This window comes from Amblyraja radiata, chromosome 28 (genome assembly GCF_010909765.2).
Source record: "Amblyraja radiata isolate CabotCenter1 chromosome 28, sAmbRad1.1.pri, whole genome shotgun sequence".
Classification (NCBI taxonomy): domain Eukaryota; kingdom Metazoa; phylum Chordata; class Chondrichthyes; order Rajiformes; family Rajidae; genus Amblyraja; species Amblyraja radiata.
In genome coordinates, this window is record NC_045983.1 from 4783792 (window position 1) to 4803339 (window position 19548).

General features: G+C 48.1%; 1 protein-coding gene across 7 annotated transcripts in view; it reads right to left on the reverse strand.

Annotated features, from left to right (window-relative positions):
• rap1gap2 (RAP1 GTPase activating protein 2) overlaps positions 1–19548 on the reverse strand; it is a 257951-nt gene that overhangs the window by 81411 nt on the left and 156992 nt on the right. For all 7 annotated transcript variants that reach the window (XM_033045634.1, XM_033045635.1, XM_033045633.1 and 4 more), the window contains exon 2: positions 18991–19075. In XM_033045634.1, coding sequence (XP_032901525.1) covers positions 18991–19075 — 85 coding nt within the window. The remainder of the gene's footprint in view (positions 1–18990; positions 19076–19548) is intronic.

Genomic DNA, 19548 nt, shown 5'->3' on the forward strand with positions numbered 1-19548 from the left:
TGCCGTCAAGTTGGGAAAAGGGGAAGTACTACGGGATCTGGGGGTCCTTGTTCATCAGTCTATGAAAGTAAGCATGCAGGTACAGCAGGCAGTGAAGAAAGCGAATGGCATGTTGGCCTTTATAACAAGAGGAATCGAATATAGGAGCAAAGTGGTCCCTCTGCAGTTGTACAGAGCCCTAGTGAGACCACACCTGGAGTATTGTGTGCAGTTTTGGTCCCCTAATTTGAGGAAGGACATTCTTGCTATTGAGGGAGTGCAGCGTAGGTTTACAAGGTTAATTCCTGGGATGGCGGGACTGTCATATGCTGAGAGAATGGAGCAGCTGGGCTTGTACACTCTGGAGTTTAAAAGGATGAGAGGGTATCTCATTGAAACATATAAGATTGTTAAGGGCTTGGACACACTAGAGGCAGGAAACATGTTCCCGATGTTGGGGGAGTCCAGAACCAGGGGCCACAGTTTAAGAATAATGAGTAAGCCATTTAGAACGGAGATGAGGGAACACTTTTTCTCACAGAGAGTGGTGAGTGTGTAATTCTCTGCCTTAGAGGCAGGTTCTCTGGATGCTTTCAAGAGAGAGCTAGATAGGGCTCTTAAAAATAGCGGAGTCAGGAGATATGGGGAGAAGGCAGGAACGGGAAACTGATTGGGGATGATCAGCCATGATCACATTGAATGGCGGTGCTGGCTCGAAAGGCCGAATGACCTACTCCTGCACCTATTGTCTATTGTCTCTCACACACCAAAGACGTACAGGTTGGTAGTTTAATTGGCTTCGGTAAAATTAAATTGTAAAAAATTGTGCCTAGTGGGTAGGAAAGTGCCAGTGTATGGGAATCGCTGGTCGGCACCGACTCGGTGGGCCGAAAGGCCTGCTTCCACACCGTATCTCTAAACTAAGCTAACTAAACTAAATTTGAGGACATCCTCACTGTAAAGAAAGGTCTCGACCTGAAACGTCACCTCTCGATGTTCTCCAGAGATGCTGCCTGACCTGCTGAGTTACTCCGGCACTTTGTGTCCTTTTGTGTATTGACCAGCATCTGCAGTTCTTTATCTAAACCAAGACTGCCCCGATGGAGCCTAGGTTACAGACTGTTCTTATCCCACCGAGCAATCTTCTTGACATGAACTGTCCACTTTCTCCCCTAGAGAGACACAAAATGCTGGAGTAACTCAGCGATGGAGAGAAGGAATTGGTCACGTTTTAGGTCGAGACCCTTCTTCAGACTGAGAGTCAGGGGAGAGGGAACTAGAGGTATCAAAAGGTACAGAACAAAGAGCCGGCACCGATAGCCTTTTCATATCTCTAGTTTCCCTCTTCCCTGACTGAAGAAGGGTCTTGACTTGCAACGTCACCCATTCTATCTCTCCGGAGATGCTGCCTGACCCGCTGAGTTACTCCAGCGTTTTGTGTCTATCTTCGGTCTAGACCAGCACCTGCAGTTCCTTCCTACACTTTCTCCCCGAGTTTCGTTACCTTCCCGTCTAAACTGGTGGCCTCTGCCTCCTTGATAGTTTCCAGCCCCATCTGAGTCACTTCCACCACAGTCGTCCCACCTTGCTACACACTTGATAAGGGCTGCACAGTGACGCATCGATAGAGTCGCTGCCTTACCGCGCCAGAGACCCGGGTTCGATCCTGACCTCGGGTGCTGTCTGTACGGTGTCTCTACCTTCTCCCTGCGACCGCGTGGGTTTTCCACGAGTGCTCCGGCTTCTTCCCACATCCCAAAGATGTGTGGGTTTGTAGGTTAATTGGCTTGTAAATTGTTCCCAGTGTGTAAGATAGAACTAGTCTATAGTATCACTGGTCAGCATGGACTCGATGGGCCGAAGGGCCATTTTTCCACACGGTATGTCTAAACAAAACTAAACCTCCGCACCCCAAATCTAGTTAGTTAAGTTTATTATCACGTGTACCGAGGTACAGTGAAAATCTTTTGTTGCGTGCTAACCAGTCAGCAGAAAGACAATACATGATTACAATCGATCCATTTTCAGTGTATAGATACATGATCAAGGAATAACGTTTAGTGCGAGGTAAAGCCAGTTAAAGCTAAAGTCCAGTCAAGGATAGTCCAAGGGACATCAAAGAGGTAGATAGTAGTTTAGCACTGCTCTTTGGTTGTGGTAGGATGATTCAGTTGCCTGATAACAGCTGGGAAGAAACTGTCCCCAAATCTGGAGGTGTGCGTTTTCACACTTCTGTACCTCTTGCTTGATGGGAGAGGGGAGAAGAGGGAGTGACCAGGGTGAGACTGGTCCTGGATAATGCTGCTGGCCTTGCCGAGGCAGCGTGAGGTGTAGATGGAGTCAACGGAAGGGAGATTGGTTTGTGTGATGGTCTGGGCTGCGTCCATAAATCGCTGCAATTTCCTGTGGCCTTGGATGGTGCTGTTCCCAAACCGTAGCTGTGATGCATCCTGATAAAGACATACACACTCCAAAGACGTGCGGGGTTGTAGGTTAATTGGATTTGGAAAAATTGTACATTGTCCCTAGTGTGTAGGATAGTGCTAATGTACGGGTCGGTGCGGACTCGGTGGGCCGAAGGGCCTGTTTCCGAGCTGTATCTCTCAAGTAAACTAAACCATTCCACATCAGAAGGGGCCTTTTCCTTGAACAGTATGTCAAACTGGGGCAGGATTTTCACGTGACATGCGTGGGTTTTCTATGAGATCTTGGGTTTCCTCCCACACTCCAAAGACGTACAGGTTTGTAAATTAATTGTCTTGGTATAAATGTAAATTGTCCATGGTGTGTGCAGGATAGTGTTAGTGTGCAAGGATCGCTGGTCAGTGGGCCGAAGGGCCTGCTTCCCCGCTGTATCTCTAAACTAAACCAAACTGTAGGTGGGGGAGGGGGGGGGGGGGGAGGAGAGGGTGGTCCGCACAGACTGGCTGGGCTGAATGGCCCGTTACTGTGCTGTGAGAGTCTATGGCTCTATATTTCATAAATCTAGATAGAGTGGGTGTGGAAAGGATGTTTCCACTGGTGGGAGAGTCTAGGACCAGAGGTCACAGCCTCAGAATTAAAGGGCGCTCTTTTAGAAAGGAGGTGAGGAGGAACTTCTTTAGTCAGAGGATAGTTAATCTGTGGAACTCATTGCCACAGAGGGCTGTGGAGGCCAAGTCAGTGGATATTTTTAAGGCAGAGATAGACAAATTCTTGATTAGAACGGGTGTCGAGGGTTACGGGGAGAAGGCAGGAAAATGGGATTATGAGGCAGAGATCAGCCATGATTGAATGGCGGAGTAGACTCGATGGGCCGAATGGCCTAATTCTACTCCTGTAACTTCTGAACTTGTGAACTTATATTTACCTGCTCCACCATCTACATTCTTGGGTCCAGCTGCCAAAATTCCTAAATTCTGGACCTCCATTCCCGAATATCTCTGCCTCCCACGTTTAGGCTAAGTCTCCATTTATCTTCTTTGATATCTCATTATGCAGGTCAGCGTAACACTGAATTATTTATTGTTCTCCACTTCTTTCGAAAGCTCTCTTGCTAGCTTGAAGGTGAAAGCCATCACATATGTAGATTCACACAGCACAGTAACAGGCCCATTGGCCTGTCTCGACGAAAATCTGATCAAAGATGCCCCATCTAAGCTAGTCCCACATGCCTGCATTTGCCCCATATCCCTCTAAACATTTCCTGTCCATGTACCTGTCCAAATGTCATTTATATGTTGTTATAATACCTGCTTCAACTGTTTCCTCTGGCAGCTCGTACCATATACCCAACAACCTTTGTGTGAAGAAGTTGCCCCTCAGGTTCCCTCTCAACTTAATCCTATGTCCTCTGATTTTTGGTTCTAATACTCTGGGTATCACCCTATCGCTTCGCCTCATGATCTTATACACCTCTGTCCGATCACCCCTCAGCCTCCTGCGCTCCAAGGAATAAAGTCCTAGCCTGCCCAACCTCTCCCTATAGCTGTACCGTTGGACGGATGAGAGTAGGGAGAAAAAGGAATGACTGGGGTGGTGTAAGTTATTGGGGCAAATCCTCCAAAATTATGGAAGAACGCGGATAAGGACATGGATATTTTAAAAAGACAGATTTGCTGGCTGCAACGGAAAAGCCCCCAATCCACAGAAAGAATCAGTTTCAAGTTTCAAACCTGTCTGGCCTGTGGACTTGGGCATCACACAATGGTATGGGCAGGAAAGGCTGAGACGGAGATAACGAGATTATCTTGGATACACAAAGGAACGAACCAAGCCTCAGCAGACGGTGGTAAACAGGCCAGCACAAGCACAATCACCATCTTGGATGACCCATCCATCGAGACAATAGGAGCCCATCCAGGCGATGGGATAACGATCAGGCTGAGGGATCATGACATCAGCAAACCCCTTATCATCGGAAGCCTATTGTTCATGCCAGATCGAAACTGGGAATCATCAAAAGAACCCTTTTATCCAGAGGACCACCTGGGGGTTTCAAAGGAAGCTCAGGTATAAAAACAGGAGTCAAGCCAGAATTCGCTCTCTTTCTGCTCTGCTGGACAGCTCATGAGCCTGCATCGACCTAAGCTGTGAGTATCCCGGTGACCTGGTGAAATTCCCGAAATAGGATAGAGGTTGAGAAGGGGAAAGAGGTCAAAAGGTCAAAAGGGGGGGGGGTAAAATTGTGTAAAGTAAGTTTTACGACGTGCCCGATAGTTTTCCGTCCATAGTCTTAGTTTAAAGCATAAGTTTAGCCACGTATTATGTAGTGTTGGTGAGATTCGATTTCTCATTGTTTAATAAAGCCTGTAAATTTTAGACTTGCTTTGAGTCCATCTTGGTTTCTGTTTTCTCTCATCAGCACACTCTGGTCAATTCAACCTTTTTAACATATCCCACCATAATTCCGAGGTCTAGAACCTAGGGGAATCCCTTTTGTTGTATTCTCTCTCTTGGAAACCGCTCGAGTGGAGTGGTGGCCGTTTGACCCTCCGACAAGGGAGAGAATAACTCGGGCAGTTGGGCCCGAAGTGGAGTAAAGGGAAACGCAAAACCCCTACAGAATGGCGACCATGGCAGGACCTCGGTGGTTTGGGATATGTGATTTGCCAGAGGGGGTGAGAGAACGTAGCAAGATGGAGGAGGGAATCTCCTCTTATCTGTTTAAAAAGATCAATCTCACCAAACAATAGGTGATAGCATTGTTGACAGCACAGCAGCCTGCAGCAGCTGCTGCTCAATGGACGGAAAGCAAAGCGTATAATAAAGGGCAGGAAAAGGCAGTTTGGCTAGCGTGCCCATCACAGCAGGTAGCAAAAATGCAGAGACAGGTAGATAGACTGGAAGAGCAACTGAGAGAAGCTAGGGCCAGCGCTGAAGAAAGCGCTAGAGAAGGGGAAGGGCTATCTGAGGAATGCAGTAAAGCCAGACAGTGTATCTTGCAGGCGAGGGAGTCCCACAGAAATGCTCAGGAATTCCTCCAATGCCAGGTGGTAGAGGCAAAGGAGAGGGAACGGAACGCCCAGGAACTCCTGGCTCAGAGTACACAGAAATGCAGGGAGCTGGAGAGAAAGTTCCAAGATATCCAAGCAGCATACAGGGTGGCCCGTAGCGAGCTAGGCGATAGTGATCACGGGCCTTGCCAGGCGAGGATAGCGCAGCTGGAGGAGACTCTGTCCAAGACTAGGGGACGGGTTCACCTGGTAGGACCAGGGGGGTCCCCCGGGGGCAGAGGGCTTCCCTCAGCAGATGATTCCCCAGGGGCAAAGGGGAATAGACCGCCTCCTGAGGCGCCGGGGATAGGTCCGGGTCGGCAGGTGGGGTTCGGGTTGTCCGGGGAGGCCCAAGGAAGGGCGGGAGAGCATCAGTTAGCGGCTTCCGCGCCATGTGTAGCACACCACGAGGTGGTGGGGTTACCGATCATAGTGGGAGAGCCGGGGGTAAAGGGGCAACAGCCCCGAGTAGGGCAGATGTGCCCGGTACGGCAAAGGAAATAGGGGGGCCATAGGGGGCCCATAGAGAGTGATATCATCATTCCCCACGGGGCACATGTGCTGAGGTGGATGGTGGCTCAGGTTCCCAAGTTAACCAGGGCGGGAGACCCGTCATTGCATTTTATGGAGGTGCAGCAGGCAGCCGACATAAACGATTGCGATGAGGTAGAACGGGTAAAGCTGCTACTGATGACCCTAGATTCATACCTATGCAAGGCGGTGACCTCCAGGGAAGGGGGAAGACCTGAAACATGGGTAGCGGCACAGACAGCGGTTCTGGAGGCCATGGGGCTGAATCAAGGTAGTCCTTTCACCAGGGTGGGGGAGACGAAGCAGCAGGTAGCTGAGTCCCCAGACATGTTCGCAGACAGGCTGTGGGCAGTGTATGAGGAAGCGTGTGGGATGCCTTTAGATAGGCAGAATTTAGATGAGAGAACAGCTTACTGGCTGAAGACTCTGGTGGCGAATTGCCTCCCGCGAGTTAGGGCAAAGGCCGAGCACTGGTTCGACCCAGCTGACCCAAACCTTAACGAGGCGGAGGTGATCAGGAAGCTCACCCTTGCATACCGCAATGGAGAGAGAAGTGAGGAGAAGCCCTTTAAGGGCAAGGTGCACGAAATAGTACCGGCACCCCCCAAAAGGAGTCAGTGGAAACAAGCAGGCAGCCAGACCTCTTCCGAGATGAGGCTGGTGTGCTATGGGTGTGGGAAGCCCGGGCACTACAAGAGGGAGTGCAGAAACCCAAGTAGAGCAGTGGGGGATAGGACCCCGGTAACAGTCGACCCAGCCCCGGAGAAGGGAGCGGCATTGCCGGGAACAATAGCTGTAAGAGATCTATTGACCTATTTGCAGTCAAAGGCGGGAGGGTCCGGACAGGTAGCCATGGCAACAGGCCAGGGCGCGCCCATATCCGCACCCCCGGCACCTTTATGACTGCCAGCGAAACAGCCCACATTCCTATGCCCGTTAGAGTATGGCCCATGTGGGAGACCCTGGGTCAAGATGGAGGTCCAGGATGTGGTCGGGAGTTACCGGGATTAGGTTTAAGTTTAACTTCGTTATTGTCGCGTCTACCGAGGTACAGCGAAAAGCTTTGTTTTGCATGCTAACTAATCAGATCAGACGACATAGGTTTACGGTGAAGGGAAAATGATTTAAAAGGAAACTGAGGGTGGTGGGTGTATGGAACGAGCAGCCAGAGGAGGTGGTTGAGGCAGGGACTATCTCAACGTTTAAGAAACAATTAGACAGGTGCATGGAGAGGACAGAGGACATGGATTTAAGGCAAAGGGGAAAAAATTTAATAGGAATCTAAGGGGTAACCTTTTCACACAAAGGGTGGTGGGTGTATGGAACAAGATGCCAGAGGAGGTATGTGAGGCAGGGACTATCTCAACATTTAAGAAACAGATAGACAGGTACATGGATGGGACGGGTTTGGAGGGATATGGATCAAACGCGGGCAGGTGGGACTAGTGTAGCTGGGACATGTTGTGCAAGTTTGGCCGAAGGGTCTGTTTCCATGCTGTATCACTCTATGACTCTAGTGATGTGTTATTATTGGGTGGAAAGCAAGTGCAGTTAATGAGCCCACAAACGCAGAGTTAACTATATCTTGTAAGACGATTGAAATTACATTTCATCAATTCTGGGAAATCATTGACATCATAAATCTCCTCAAGATAATGTATTAGTTTCATGCAGCTTTTAAATTGCAGCCAGCAATTAACATACAGATAGACAAAAATGCTGGAGAAACTCAGCGGGTGCACCAGCATCTATGGAGCGAAGGAAATAGGCAACGTTTGGGGCCAAAACCCTTGGGAAGGAAATAGGCAACGTTTCGGGCCGAAACCAGGTTTCGGCCCGAAACGTTGCCTATTTCCTTCGCTCCATAGATGCTGCTGCACCCGCTGAGTTTCTCCAGCATTTTTGTCTACCTTCGATTTTCCAGCATTTGCAGTTCCTTCTTAAACGATTAACATGCAGATACCGTCCTCTGGGCATTTGTACGAAGGCAGAAACAGTTTCCAACTCCTGAGAAATCCAGAGGGATTGAGGGGGTTACAATGAAGGCAAGGACTTTCTTCACTGCAATGACAGGGAGAAAGTATCAAGTCTTTCCGTTAGGGGCATCGACGATGAGAGTCAGGGGGTCATGAAGCAGCTCTAGAGGACTTTCATTGCCTCTCCCAATTTCCGAAGAGGGGTGGTATGGTGGCGCAGGGGTAGAGTTGCTGCCTCGCAGCGCCAGAGGCCGGCTTCGACTATGGGTGCATGTCTGTGCGGAGTTTGCACGTTCTCCCCGTGACCACGTGGGCTTACTCCGGGAGCTCCGGCCTCCTCCCACACTCCAAAGACGTACAGGTTTGTAGTATCGATTAGTTTGGTTTAGAGATACAGCGCTGAAACAGGCCCTTCGGCCCTCTGAGTCCACACCGACCAGCAATCCCCGCACATTAACACTATCCTACACACACCAGGGACAATTTACATTCATCCCAAGCCAATTAAGCTACAAACCTGCACGTCTTTGGAATGTGGGAGGAAACCAAAGATCTCAATGAAAACCCATGCGGAGAGAACATACAAACTCTGTACAGACAGCACCCGTAGTCGGGATCGAACCCGGCTGTAAGTGCTGTAAGGCAGCAACTCTAACGATGCACCACCATGTACCCCTGGTACAATTGGCTTCAGCAAAATTGTATATTGCCCCGAGTGTGTAGGATAGTGGTGCTAGTGTGCGGGGATCGCGGGTCGGCGCAGACTCGGTTGGCCGAAGGGCTTGTTTCCACGCTGTATCTCTAAACTAAACTAAACTAAACTGAACCAGATCGAGCATTGCCCTGTCCCATGTATATTGCCTACATATTGCCTGAGGAAACTTTCCTGAACACATTTGACAAATTCCGCCCTGTCTAAGCCTTTTGCACTATGACAGCCCCCGCCTATATTGGGAATGATGAAATCCTCTACTACTGTGACAACCCCATTAGTCTTGCAGCTGCCTGCAACCTCCTGGCAAGTTCGCTCTTCTAATACCCGTTAACTATTTTGAGGCCTGTAGTACACTCCCAACAAGGTGATGATTTTTAGTCAAACCATCATTATTGTAATGTCTGACCACTGCCGTGACACGTAATGCTTCTTGTCACGTGGACCAAGGTACAGTGAAAAGCTTTCTCATAAGTTCAGAAGTGAGAGGAGCAGAATTAGGCCATTCGGCCCATCAAGTCTACTCCGCCATTCACTCATGGCTGATCTTTCCCTCTCAACATTCTCCTGCCTTCTCCCCATAACCCCATCAGCCACGATAGAATGGCGGAGTAGACTTGATGGGCCGAATGGCCTAATTCTACTATTCCTTGTTACATTGTTACTGCAGATACTGTATATCGGTAGGATTGCTTTTGACAATTTCATTAGCGGCATTATTGCATCTTTCAGATTCATATATATTTTTAATTAACTCACAATGTCCACATTATGAATGGAGAACGAGGTATTCAGTCGTAGCCTAGGTGATATATAGATGATGAGGTAACAATCTGTTATGTACCAGCATAGGATAGCAAGTATTAGTGTCACCGCACTGCCACTGTCAAAGTACAGTGCTACATCTTGTTTGCTGTCAATGGGAATCACCTTATCATTCGGAGAAACCAATGTCCTTCATATAGATGTCACCCCGTACACATTGCGTCTTGGAGGACCGACTTTTAGTTTACTTTAGAGATACAGCGTAGAAACAGGCCCTTCGGCCCACCGAGTCCATGCTGACCACTGATCACCCGTTCACACTAGTTTATTAATTTAGTTTAGTTTAGTTTAGAGATATAGCATGGAAACAGGCCCTTTGGCCCAGCGAACCCACGCTGACCATCAATCACACGTCCACATAGTTTACTAGTTTGGCTTAGTTTAGACCAGCAGCAAGGAAACAGGCCCTTCGGCCCATCGAGTCCATGTTGACCATCAATCATCCCATACACTAGTTTATTGGCTTACTTTAGTTAGAGATACAGCTTAGCAACAGGCCCTTCGGCCCGTCGAGTCCACGCCGGCCAGCGATCACCCATAGACTAGTTCTACCCTGTATACTAGGGACGATTTACAAGCCCATTGACCTGCAAATCCACACACCTTTGGGATGTGGGAGGAAATCCGAGCACTCGGGGAAAACCCACGCGTCACAGGAAGAACTCCGTACACTCCGTACAGACAGCACCCGTAGTGTGATCAGCAGGTTTCCGTGCTGCAAATCTCTATGGGAAAAGTCGTGATAAAATCCGCTATTTTAAGATTAAACACAAGAGGGAGCTTCCTTCAGGCGTACCTGGACTTATCCTGCTGTGAAAGTGTTCGAAGATAGACACAAAATGCTGGGGTAACTCAGCCGGACAGGCAGCAACTCTGGAGAGAAGTAATGGGTGACGTTTCAGGCCAAGACCCTTCTTCACATTGTTCAATCTTGTATTCATTGGAGTTTAGAAGGATGAGGGGAAATCTTATAGAAACATATAAAATTATAAAAGGACTGGATAAGCTAGATGCAGGAAACATGTTCCCAATGTTGGGTGAGTCCAGAACCAGGGGCCACAGTCTTAGAATAAAGAGTAGGCCATTTAAGACTGAGGTGAGAAAAAAGCTTTTTCACCCAAGAGTTGTGAATTTGTGGAATTCCCTGCCACAGAGGGCAGTGGAGGCCAAGTCACTGGATGGATTTAAGAGAGAGTTAGATAGAGCTCGAGGGGCTAGTGGAATCAAGGGATATGGGGAGAAGGCAGGCACGGGTTATTGATTTGGGACGATCAGCCATGATCACAATGAATGGCGGTGCTGGCTCGAAGGGCCGAATGGCCTCCTCCTGCACCAATTTTCTATGTTTCTGTGTTTCTAACACTGTCTGTTGGTCAATCCCAGTTGATGGCTGAGGTGAATTTGGAGACCAATTTCTGACTGTCTTCCCTATCTATGCCTCTCATCATTTTATATACCCCTTTCAGCCTCTAACGTCCCAGAGAAAACAATCCAAGTCTGTCCAAACTCTCCCTGTAGCTAATACCCTCTCCGGGTATCATTCTGGTAAACTCCCTCTATACCCTTTCCAAAGCCTCCACATGCTTCCTCTAATTGGGTGACCAGAACTGCAGGAAATGCTTCAAATGCGGCCTAACCAAGGTCCTATCGAGCTGCATCATGACTTCCTGTCTCTTGTACTCAATGCCCCGACCAATGAAGGCAAGCACACCATACGCCTTCCTCACTCTATCTACTGATGCTGTCGATGTGCAGAATGCTGAGAAAATAACATGTTAGCCAAATCTAAAGTGCTGATTGCTTTCTTTACTCAAAGTTCATTTCATTCTGGGGTAACAAGGGAATAAACTGAGAACATGCTCATGATTCTACCAACCACACAAGATGGAGTCTTCACAGCCTATAGCTCTACATGCATGTCAGCATAGGGCACTGCAGGTGTAACTCAACATCTGGCAAATCTCTGGTCGGTCTGAAGAAGAATCCCGACCCAAACGACATCTATTAATGCCCTTCCCATTAGGGTTGCCAATGTTCTCACTCCCAAATAAGGGACAAAAGGTGAAAATAAGGGACAAATTCCCGACGGCAATTCGTTGACCGACTCGGCCGTGGCTGGGAGAATGATGAGTTGGCCCGGGTGCTGGACTGCACATAAAGCCCAGCCGGCGGGCCAGCTGAGGAGTTTTGGCCCGGGTCGCGCGACATGGCCACGGGCGAGGCGCTGATGCTGCGCTCCATGGGCTGCACTACGTCAGGACGGGTGAGGCGGTCCCGGACGCGGCGCTCCAACCCGACAGTCCCCTCGACCCGAGTAGTCGCTGTCAAATACGGGACAAGGGCGGTCCTGTATGGGACAAACCAACTTAGACCAATATACGAGATGTCCCGGCTAATACGGGACAGTTGGCAACCCTTCTTCCCATTCCCACACTGACCTTTCTGTCCTGAGCCTCCTCCACTGTCAGAGTGAGGCCACACGCAAATCGGAGAACAGCACCTCATATTTTGCCTGGGCAGCTTACATCCTAGCGGTATGAATATTGATTTCTCTAACTTCAAGTAACCTTTGCATTCTCTCTCTCTCTGCCCCTTCCCCACCCTAGTCATCCTGCTAGTTCCACTGTTCGAATCCCTTTGTTTTATATATATACAGTGGCTTGCAAAAGTTTACATACCCCTTGAACTTTTCCACATTTTGTCACGTTACAACCACAAATGTAAATGTATTTTATTGGGATTTTATGTGATAGACCAACACAAAGTGGTGCATAATTGTGAAGTGGAAGGAAAATGATACATGGTTTTCAAATTGTTTTACAAATAAAAAACTGAAAAGTGTGGCGTGCAAAAGTATTCAGCCCCCCTGAGTCAGTACTTTGTAGAACCACCTTTCGCTGCAATTACAGCTGCAAGTCTTTTGGGGTATGTCTCTACCAGCTTTGCACATCTAGAGACTGAAATTTTTGCCCATTCTTCTTTGCAAAATAGCTCAAGCTCAGTCAGATTGGATGGAGAGCGTCTGTGAACAGCAATTTTCAAGTCTTGCCAGAGATTCTCTATTGGATTTAGGTCTGGACTTTGACTGGGCTATTCTAACACATGAATATGCTTTGATCTAAACCATTCCATTGTAGCTCTGGCTGTATGTTTAGGGTCGTTGTCCTGCTGGAAGGTGAACCTCCGCCCCAGTCTCAAGTCTTTTGCAGACTCTAACAGGTTTTCTTCCAAGATTGCCCTGTATTTGGCTCCATCCATCTTCCCATCAACTCTGACCAGCTTCCCTGTCCCTGCTGAAGGAAAGCATCCCCACAGCATGATGCTGCCACCACCATGTTTCACAGTGGGGATGGTGTGTTCAGGGTGATGTGCAGTGTTAGTTTTCCGCCACACATAGCATTTTGCATTTAGGCCAAAAACTTCAATTTTGGTCTCATCTGACCAGAGCACCTTCCTCCACATGTTTGCTGTGTCCCCCACATGGCTTGTGGCAAACTGCAAACGGGACTTCTTATGGCTTTATTTCAACAGTGGCTTTCTTCTTGCCACTCTTCCATAAAGGGCCGATTTGTGGAGTGCACGACTAATAGTTGTCCTGTGGACAGATTCTCCCACCTGAGCTGTGGATCTCTGCAGCTCCTCCAGAGTTACCATGGGCCTCTTGGCTGCTTCTCTGATCAATACTCTCCTTGCCCGGCCTGTCAGTTTAGGTGGACGGCCATGTCTTGGTAGGTTTGCAGTTGTGCCATACTCTTTCCATTTTCGGATGATGGATTGAACAGTGCTCCGTGAGATGTTCAAAGCTTGGGATATTTTTTTATAACCTAACCCTGCCTTAAACTTCTCCACAACTTTATCCCTGACCTGTCTGGTGTGTTCCTTGGGCTTCATGATGCTGTTTGTTCACTAATGTTCTCTAACAAACCTCTGAGGCCTTCACAGAACAGCTGTATTTATACTGAGATTAGATTACACACAAGTGGACTCTATTTACTAATTAGGTGACTTCTGAAGGCAATTGGTTGCACTGGATTTTATTTAGGGGTATCAGAGTAAAGGGGGCTGAAGACTTTTGCACGCCACACTTTTCAGTTTTTTATTTGTAAAAAAATTTGAAAACCATGTATCATTTTCCTTCCACTTCACAATTATGCACCACTTTGTGTTGGTCTATCACATAAAATCCCAATAAAATACATTTACGTTTGTGGTTGTAACGTGACAAAATGTGGAAAAGTTCAAGGGGTATGAATACTTTTGCAAGCCACTGTATATACATATACAAATCAATATACATATGTGTGCATGTAGTAGGAAGGAACTGCAGATGCTGGTTTATACCGAAGATAGACACAAAAAGCTGGACTAACTCAGCGGGACAGGCAGCATCTCTGGAGCGAAAGAATGGGTGACGTTTTGGGTCGAGACCCTTCTTCAGACTGGTTCGTGATAAGGGAAACGAGAGATATAGACTATGAGAGATGTAGAGAGATAAAGAACAATGAATTAAAGATATGCAAAAAAGGAACGATGATGAAGGAAACAGGCCATTGTTAGCTGTTAGTTGGGTATATACACACCCACCTCCTCTACAACCAACAATAGACCATTGTGGGCTCCACCTATCCTTGGTCATCGGAGCTGGTTCCAATTTGTCCTGAACTTTTTCATGCCTGCTTTCTCTCTCCCCTGACTCTCGGTCTGAGGAAGGGTCCCGACCCGAAAGGTCTCCTATTCCTTCTCTCCAGCGATGCTGCTGTCTGACCCGCTGAGTTACTCCCAGCGTTTTGTCTCTATCTTCGGTGTCGAAAGCCAGCATCTGAAGTTCCTGCCGACACACTTTGTGCTGTTTCTATGCTACCACACAAATGTTTTGAGAGCATTTCTCATACTTGAGGAGACACACTTTATAGAAAATCCAATAATTTCCAACTGAGTCATTTGGTAAAGGTTAATTGTGGGGAAAACAAGCCACTCTTTATCATGGCCTGGTGGCGGAAGCGAGGAGTTGTCGGAATAACAAGAGTCAATAGAAAGTAGCAGCCAAAACACATTAATTAATTAGCTTCCCTTCAGCAGACTCAAATCAGTTCCCCGCAGTCAGCGTGTGATCAGCGACTATAAAGAGAGAGGCTGAGAAATCATCCGCATCCCTCATACTTGGAACACAGTACAGCACAGGAACAGGCCCTTCGGCCCACAAGGTCTGTGCCGTACATGATGCCAAGACCAACAAGGTTCGCAACCCCAAACGTCACCCATTCCTTCTCTCCAGAGTTCTGTGGGACGTACAGAATCCTTAACATGGGCTGCTACTATGGGAGCTAGTAACTCAGCGGGTCAGGCAGTATCTCTGGAGGGCAGTCACGGTGGCGCAGCGGTAGAGTTGCTGCCTTACAGCGAATGCAGCGCCGGAGACCCGGGTTCGATCCTGACTACGGGTGCTGTCTGTACGGAGTTTGTACGTTCTCCCCGTGACCTGCGTGGTTTTACTCTGAGATCTTCGGTTTCCTCCCACACTCCAACAACGTGTAGGTTTGTAGGTTAATTGGCTTTTGTAAAAGTGTAAAAATTGTCCCTAGTGGGTGTAGGATAGTGTTAATGTGCGGGGATCGCTTGTCGGCGCGGACCCGCTGGGCCGAAGGGCCTGTTTCCGCGGTGTATCTCTAAACGAAACTAAAAGGAATAGGTGACTTTTTGGGTTGAGACCCTTCTTCAGACTTTTCAAATGCTGCCTGCCGTGCTGAGTTACTCCAGCATTTTGTGTCTATCTTTGGCTTAAACCAGCGTCTGCAGTTCCTTCTTATACATCCCTCCATTCCCTGCATTTCCATGTGCCCCATCCATACGTTTCTTAAACGCCACGATCGCATCGGCCTCCATCATCACCCCTGGCAGGGTGTTCCAGGCACTCACCGCAGGGTGAACATGCAAACTCCACATAGACAGCACCTGAGGTTGGAATCGAACCTGGGTCTGTGGCACTGTGAGGCAGCAGCTCTACCCGCTGCGCCTATGTGTCACCATTTGTGCCACTCTGCACTTAGAGTTATACAGAGTGGAAACAGGCCCAACTTGCCCATGCTGACCAACATGCCCCATCTACACGAGTCCCACCTGCCTGCATTTGGCCCATATCCCTCTAAACCTTTCTTATCCATGTACCTGTCTAAATGTTTCTTCAATGTTGTGATACAACCTGCCTCAACTACCTCTGCTTGTTCTATACACCCACCACCCTTTGTGTGAGAAAGTTGCCCCTCAAGTTGTCCCCTCCCCCTCCCCCTCAATCTTAAATCTAAGTCATCTGGTTCTCGAATCCCCTCCCCTGGGAAAAAGAGTCTGTGCATTTTCCCAATCTATTCCCCTCATGATCTTATACATAATAAACCTCTGTGCAGAAAGCATACATTCCGTGCGTTCTCCAAAACTCTACAGATTCAAGCAAGATAGACACAAAAAGCTGGAGTAACTCAGCGGGGATAGGCAGCATCTCTGGAGAGAAGGAATGGGCGACGTTTCGCGTCGAGACCCTTCTTCTTTCTTTGCCATCGTTACTTTTTTTTTGCATATCGTTCATTCATTTGTTCCATATCTCTCCACATCACCATCTATATCTCTCGTTTCGATTTATCCTGACTAGTCCGAAGAAGGGTCTCGACCCGAAACGTCACCCATTCCTTCACTCCAGAGATGCTGCCTGGCCTGCTGAGTTACTCCAGCTTTTTGTGTCTATCTTCAGTTTAATCCAGCATCTGCAGTTCCTTCCTACACAAATTCAGGCAAGGATTGATTTAGGAACTGATTCCAGTTCTCGACCCAAAATGTCGGCACTTCCTCTCCCCTTAGCCCGCTGAGTTCCTTCAGCAGTTTATTCGTTGCTCCCAATTCAAGGCAGTCTTGGTAGACACAAGTAACTGCAGGTGCTGTTTTATTTTTAAAAAGAAACAAAATGCTGGAGTAACTCAGTAGGTCAGGCAGCATCTCTGGAGGACATTGAAAGGTGGCGTTTCGGGTTGGGACCCTCCTTCAGACTGATTGAAGTAGGGGGGAGAATGCCGGAAGAGAGGTGGCAGTGGGACAAGTTTGGTGAGTGATAGGTGGATACAGGTGGCTTGATGTGCAGTTGGGTGGACAATAGACAATAGACAATAGGTGCAGGAATAGGCCATTTGGCCCTTTGAGCCAGCACCGCCATTCAATGTGATCATGGCTGATCATCCCCAATCAGTACCCCGTTCCTGCCTTCTCCTCATATCCCCGACTCCGCTATCTTTAAGAGCCCTATCCAGCTCTCTCTTGAAAGCATCCAGAGAACCTGCCCCCACCGCCCTCTGAGGCTGAGAATTCCACACATTCACAACTCTCTATGAGAAAAAGTGTTTCCTCGTTTCCGTTCTAAATGGCTTACCCCTTATTCTTAAACTGTGGCCTCTGGTTCTGGATTCCCCCAACATCGGGAAGAAAGACTGGATAGACTTGGCTTATACTCGCTAGAATTTAGGAGATTGAGAGGGGATCTTATAGAAACGTACAAAATTCTTATGGGGTTGGACAGGCTAGATGCAGGAATATTGTTCCCGATGTTGGGGAAGTCCAGGACAAGGGGTCACAGCTTAAGGATAAGGGGGAAATCCTTTAGGACCGAGATGAGAAGAAACTTTTTCACACAGAGAGTGGTGAATCTCTGGAACTCTCTGCCACAGAGGGTAGTTGAGGCCAGTTCATTGGCTATATTTAAGAGGGAGTTAGATGTGGCCTTTGTGGCTAAAGGGATCAGGGGGTATGGAGAGAAGGCAGGTACGGGATACTGAGTTGGATGATCAGCCATGATCATATTGAATGGCGGTGCAGGCTCGAAGGGCCGAATGGCCTACTCCTGCACCTATTTTCTATGTAACATGTTTCCTGCCTCCAGCGTGTCCAAACCCTTAACAATCTTATATGTTTCAATAAGATCCTCTCTCATCCTTCTAAACGCCAGAGTGTATAAGCCCAGCCGCTCCATTCTCTCAGCATATGACAGTCCCGCCATCCCGGAATTAACCTTGTAAACCTACACTGCACTCAATATGACAAAGGCCAGAGAAAGGAAGGAGATAAAAAGCTGTGAGACGAGGAGATAATGAGAGAAGAGATGTGAAATGTGAAGCCAGAGGAAGTTAGTTACTGAACTTCCCATTCAGTTACTTTAGTTACTTAAATGTAGAGAATACCATTGGGGTATTTGCTACCCAAACTGAATATAAGGAGTTTGGTTCCTTCCTCTGGCTTCACCTTTCATGGCCTCTTGTTTCTTAGTCTCACAGTCTTTTATCTGCTACTTATCTCTGGCCTTTGTCTAAACATCTGCCTGTTAACCCTCCCCTCGCCTGTATCCACCCATCACTCCCCACACTTTGCCTCGCCTCTATCTCTCTTCCAGTTTTCTCCACCTTACTACAATCAGCCTGAAGGGTGCCGACCCGAAACGTCGCCCCTCCAGGTTCTCCAGAGACGCTGCATGACCCACTGAGTTACTCCGGTACTTTTTTGTTTACATTCCTTGTTTATATTTTGCCACTTCCACTCAGCATCTGTGGAGGAAAAGAAACGCAGAAACACAGCAAATAGGTGCAGGTGTAGGCCATTCGGCCCTCCGAGCTAGCAGCGCCATTCAATATGATGATAAACATAGAAACATAGAAAATAGGTGCAGGATGAGGCCATTCGGCCCTTCGAGCCAGCACCGTCATTCATTGTGATCATGGCTGATCGTCCCCAATCAATAACCCGTGCCTGCCTTCTCCCCATATCCCTTGACTCCACTAGCCCCTAGAGCTCTATCTAACTCTCTCTTAAATCCATCCAGTGATTTGGCCTCCACTGCCCTCTGTGGCAGGGAATTCCACAAATGGTCATCCACAATCAGTGCCCCGTTCCTGCTTTCTCCCCATATCCCTTGATTCCGTTAGCCCTAAGAGCTTTAGCTAACTCTCTCTCTCTCTATGTATCGGTGGGAATAGGTGACATTTCAGGTCGAGACCCTCCTTCAGACCCTCTGTCCCGCCCCTATCTCTCTCCCAGCTTTCTCCCCCCCCCCCCCCCTATTCCAATCAGTCTGAAGAAGGGAGCCAACCCAAAACGTTGCCTGTCCACGTTCTCCAGAGATGCTGCCTGTCCCGATGAGTTACTCTGCAACTAGCCTCCTTTTGCTCAGGTATTTTATTTAATTCACATGTTTAATCAATAATGTTTTATTATTAATGTTTGATGTTTTATGTATCATTCCTAACTGTCACTGTATGTCATGTTGTCACATGCGGGCAGAGCACCAAGGCAAATTCCTTGTATGTGACTACTACGCCAAAAAACGTATTCATTCATTCATTCATTCATTCATTCATTCATTCATTCATTCAAATAGGGATTTGTTGGCTCCGGAAAAACGAAATGCGAGTGTTACGTCCGCGCATAAGGCAGCTAAACGGAGAGTTTGGCGGCAGCCACCTACCCTCGTGGATGGGGGAGCGGTGTGAGGGGGCGAGAGGTGAGGTTTCATTGTGCTCGTCTCAGCTCCGTTGGCCATCTCTTGCTTCCTGTAACACAGAGAGGAAGATGGGTGAGTGAGGATGCGTTTCCACGGAGGCTGGCCAGACTTACCAAAGGACACACCAAACTAAACTAAACCAAACCAAACCAAGCCGTATTGGTTTGGAAACACGATATGATACGGTAGAACTTTATTTAACCCCGGAGGCAAATTAATCTGCCAACAGTCACAAAAACACAATGTGGAGGACGGAACTGCAGATGCTGGTTTAAACAGAAGATAGACACAAAAAGCTGGAGTAACTCAGCGGGACAGGCAGCATCTGTGGAGAGAAGGAATCGTTCACGTTTTGGGTCGAGATCCTTCTTCACACTCACAAAATACCACATAAAACACAAGGTGGATGAGTGGAAAGGATTGGGGATGGTCGGGGGTGGGGGGGGGGAGGGGGAAGGGGAGTCAGTCTACCCCACGACAGAAGGGGGAGGAGTTGTACAGTTTGATAGCCACAGGGAAGAA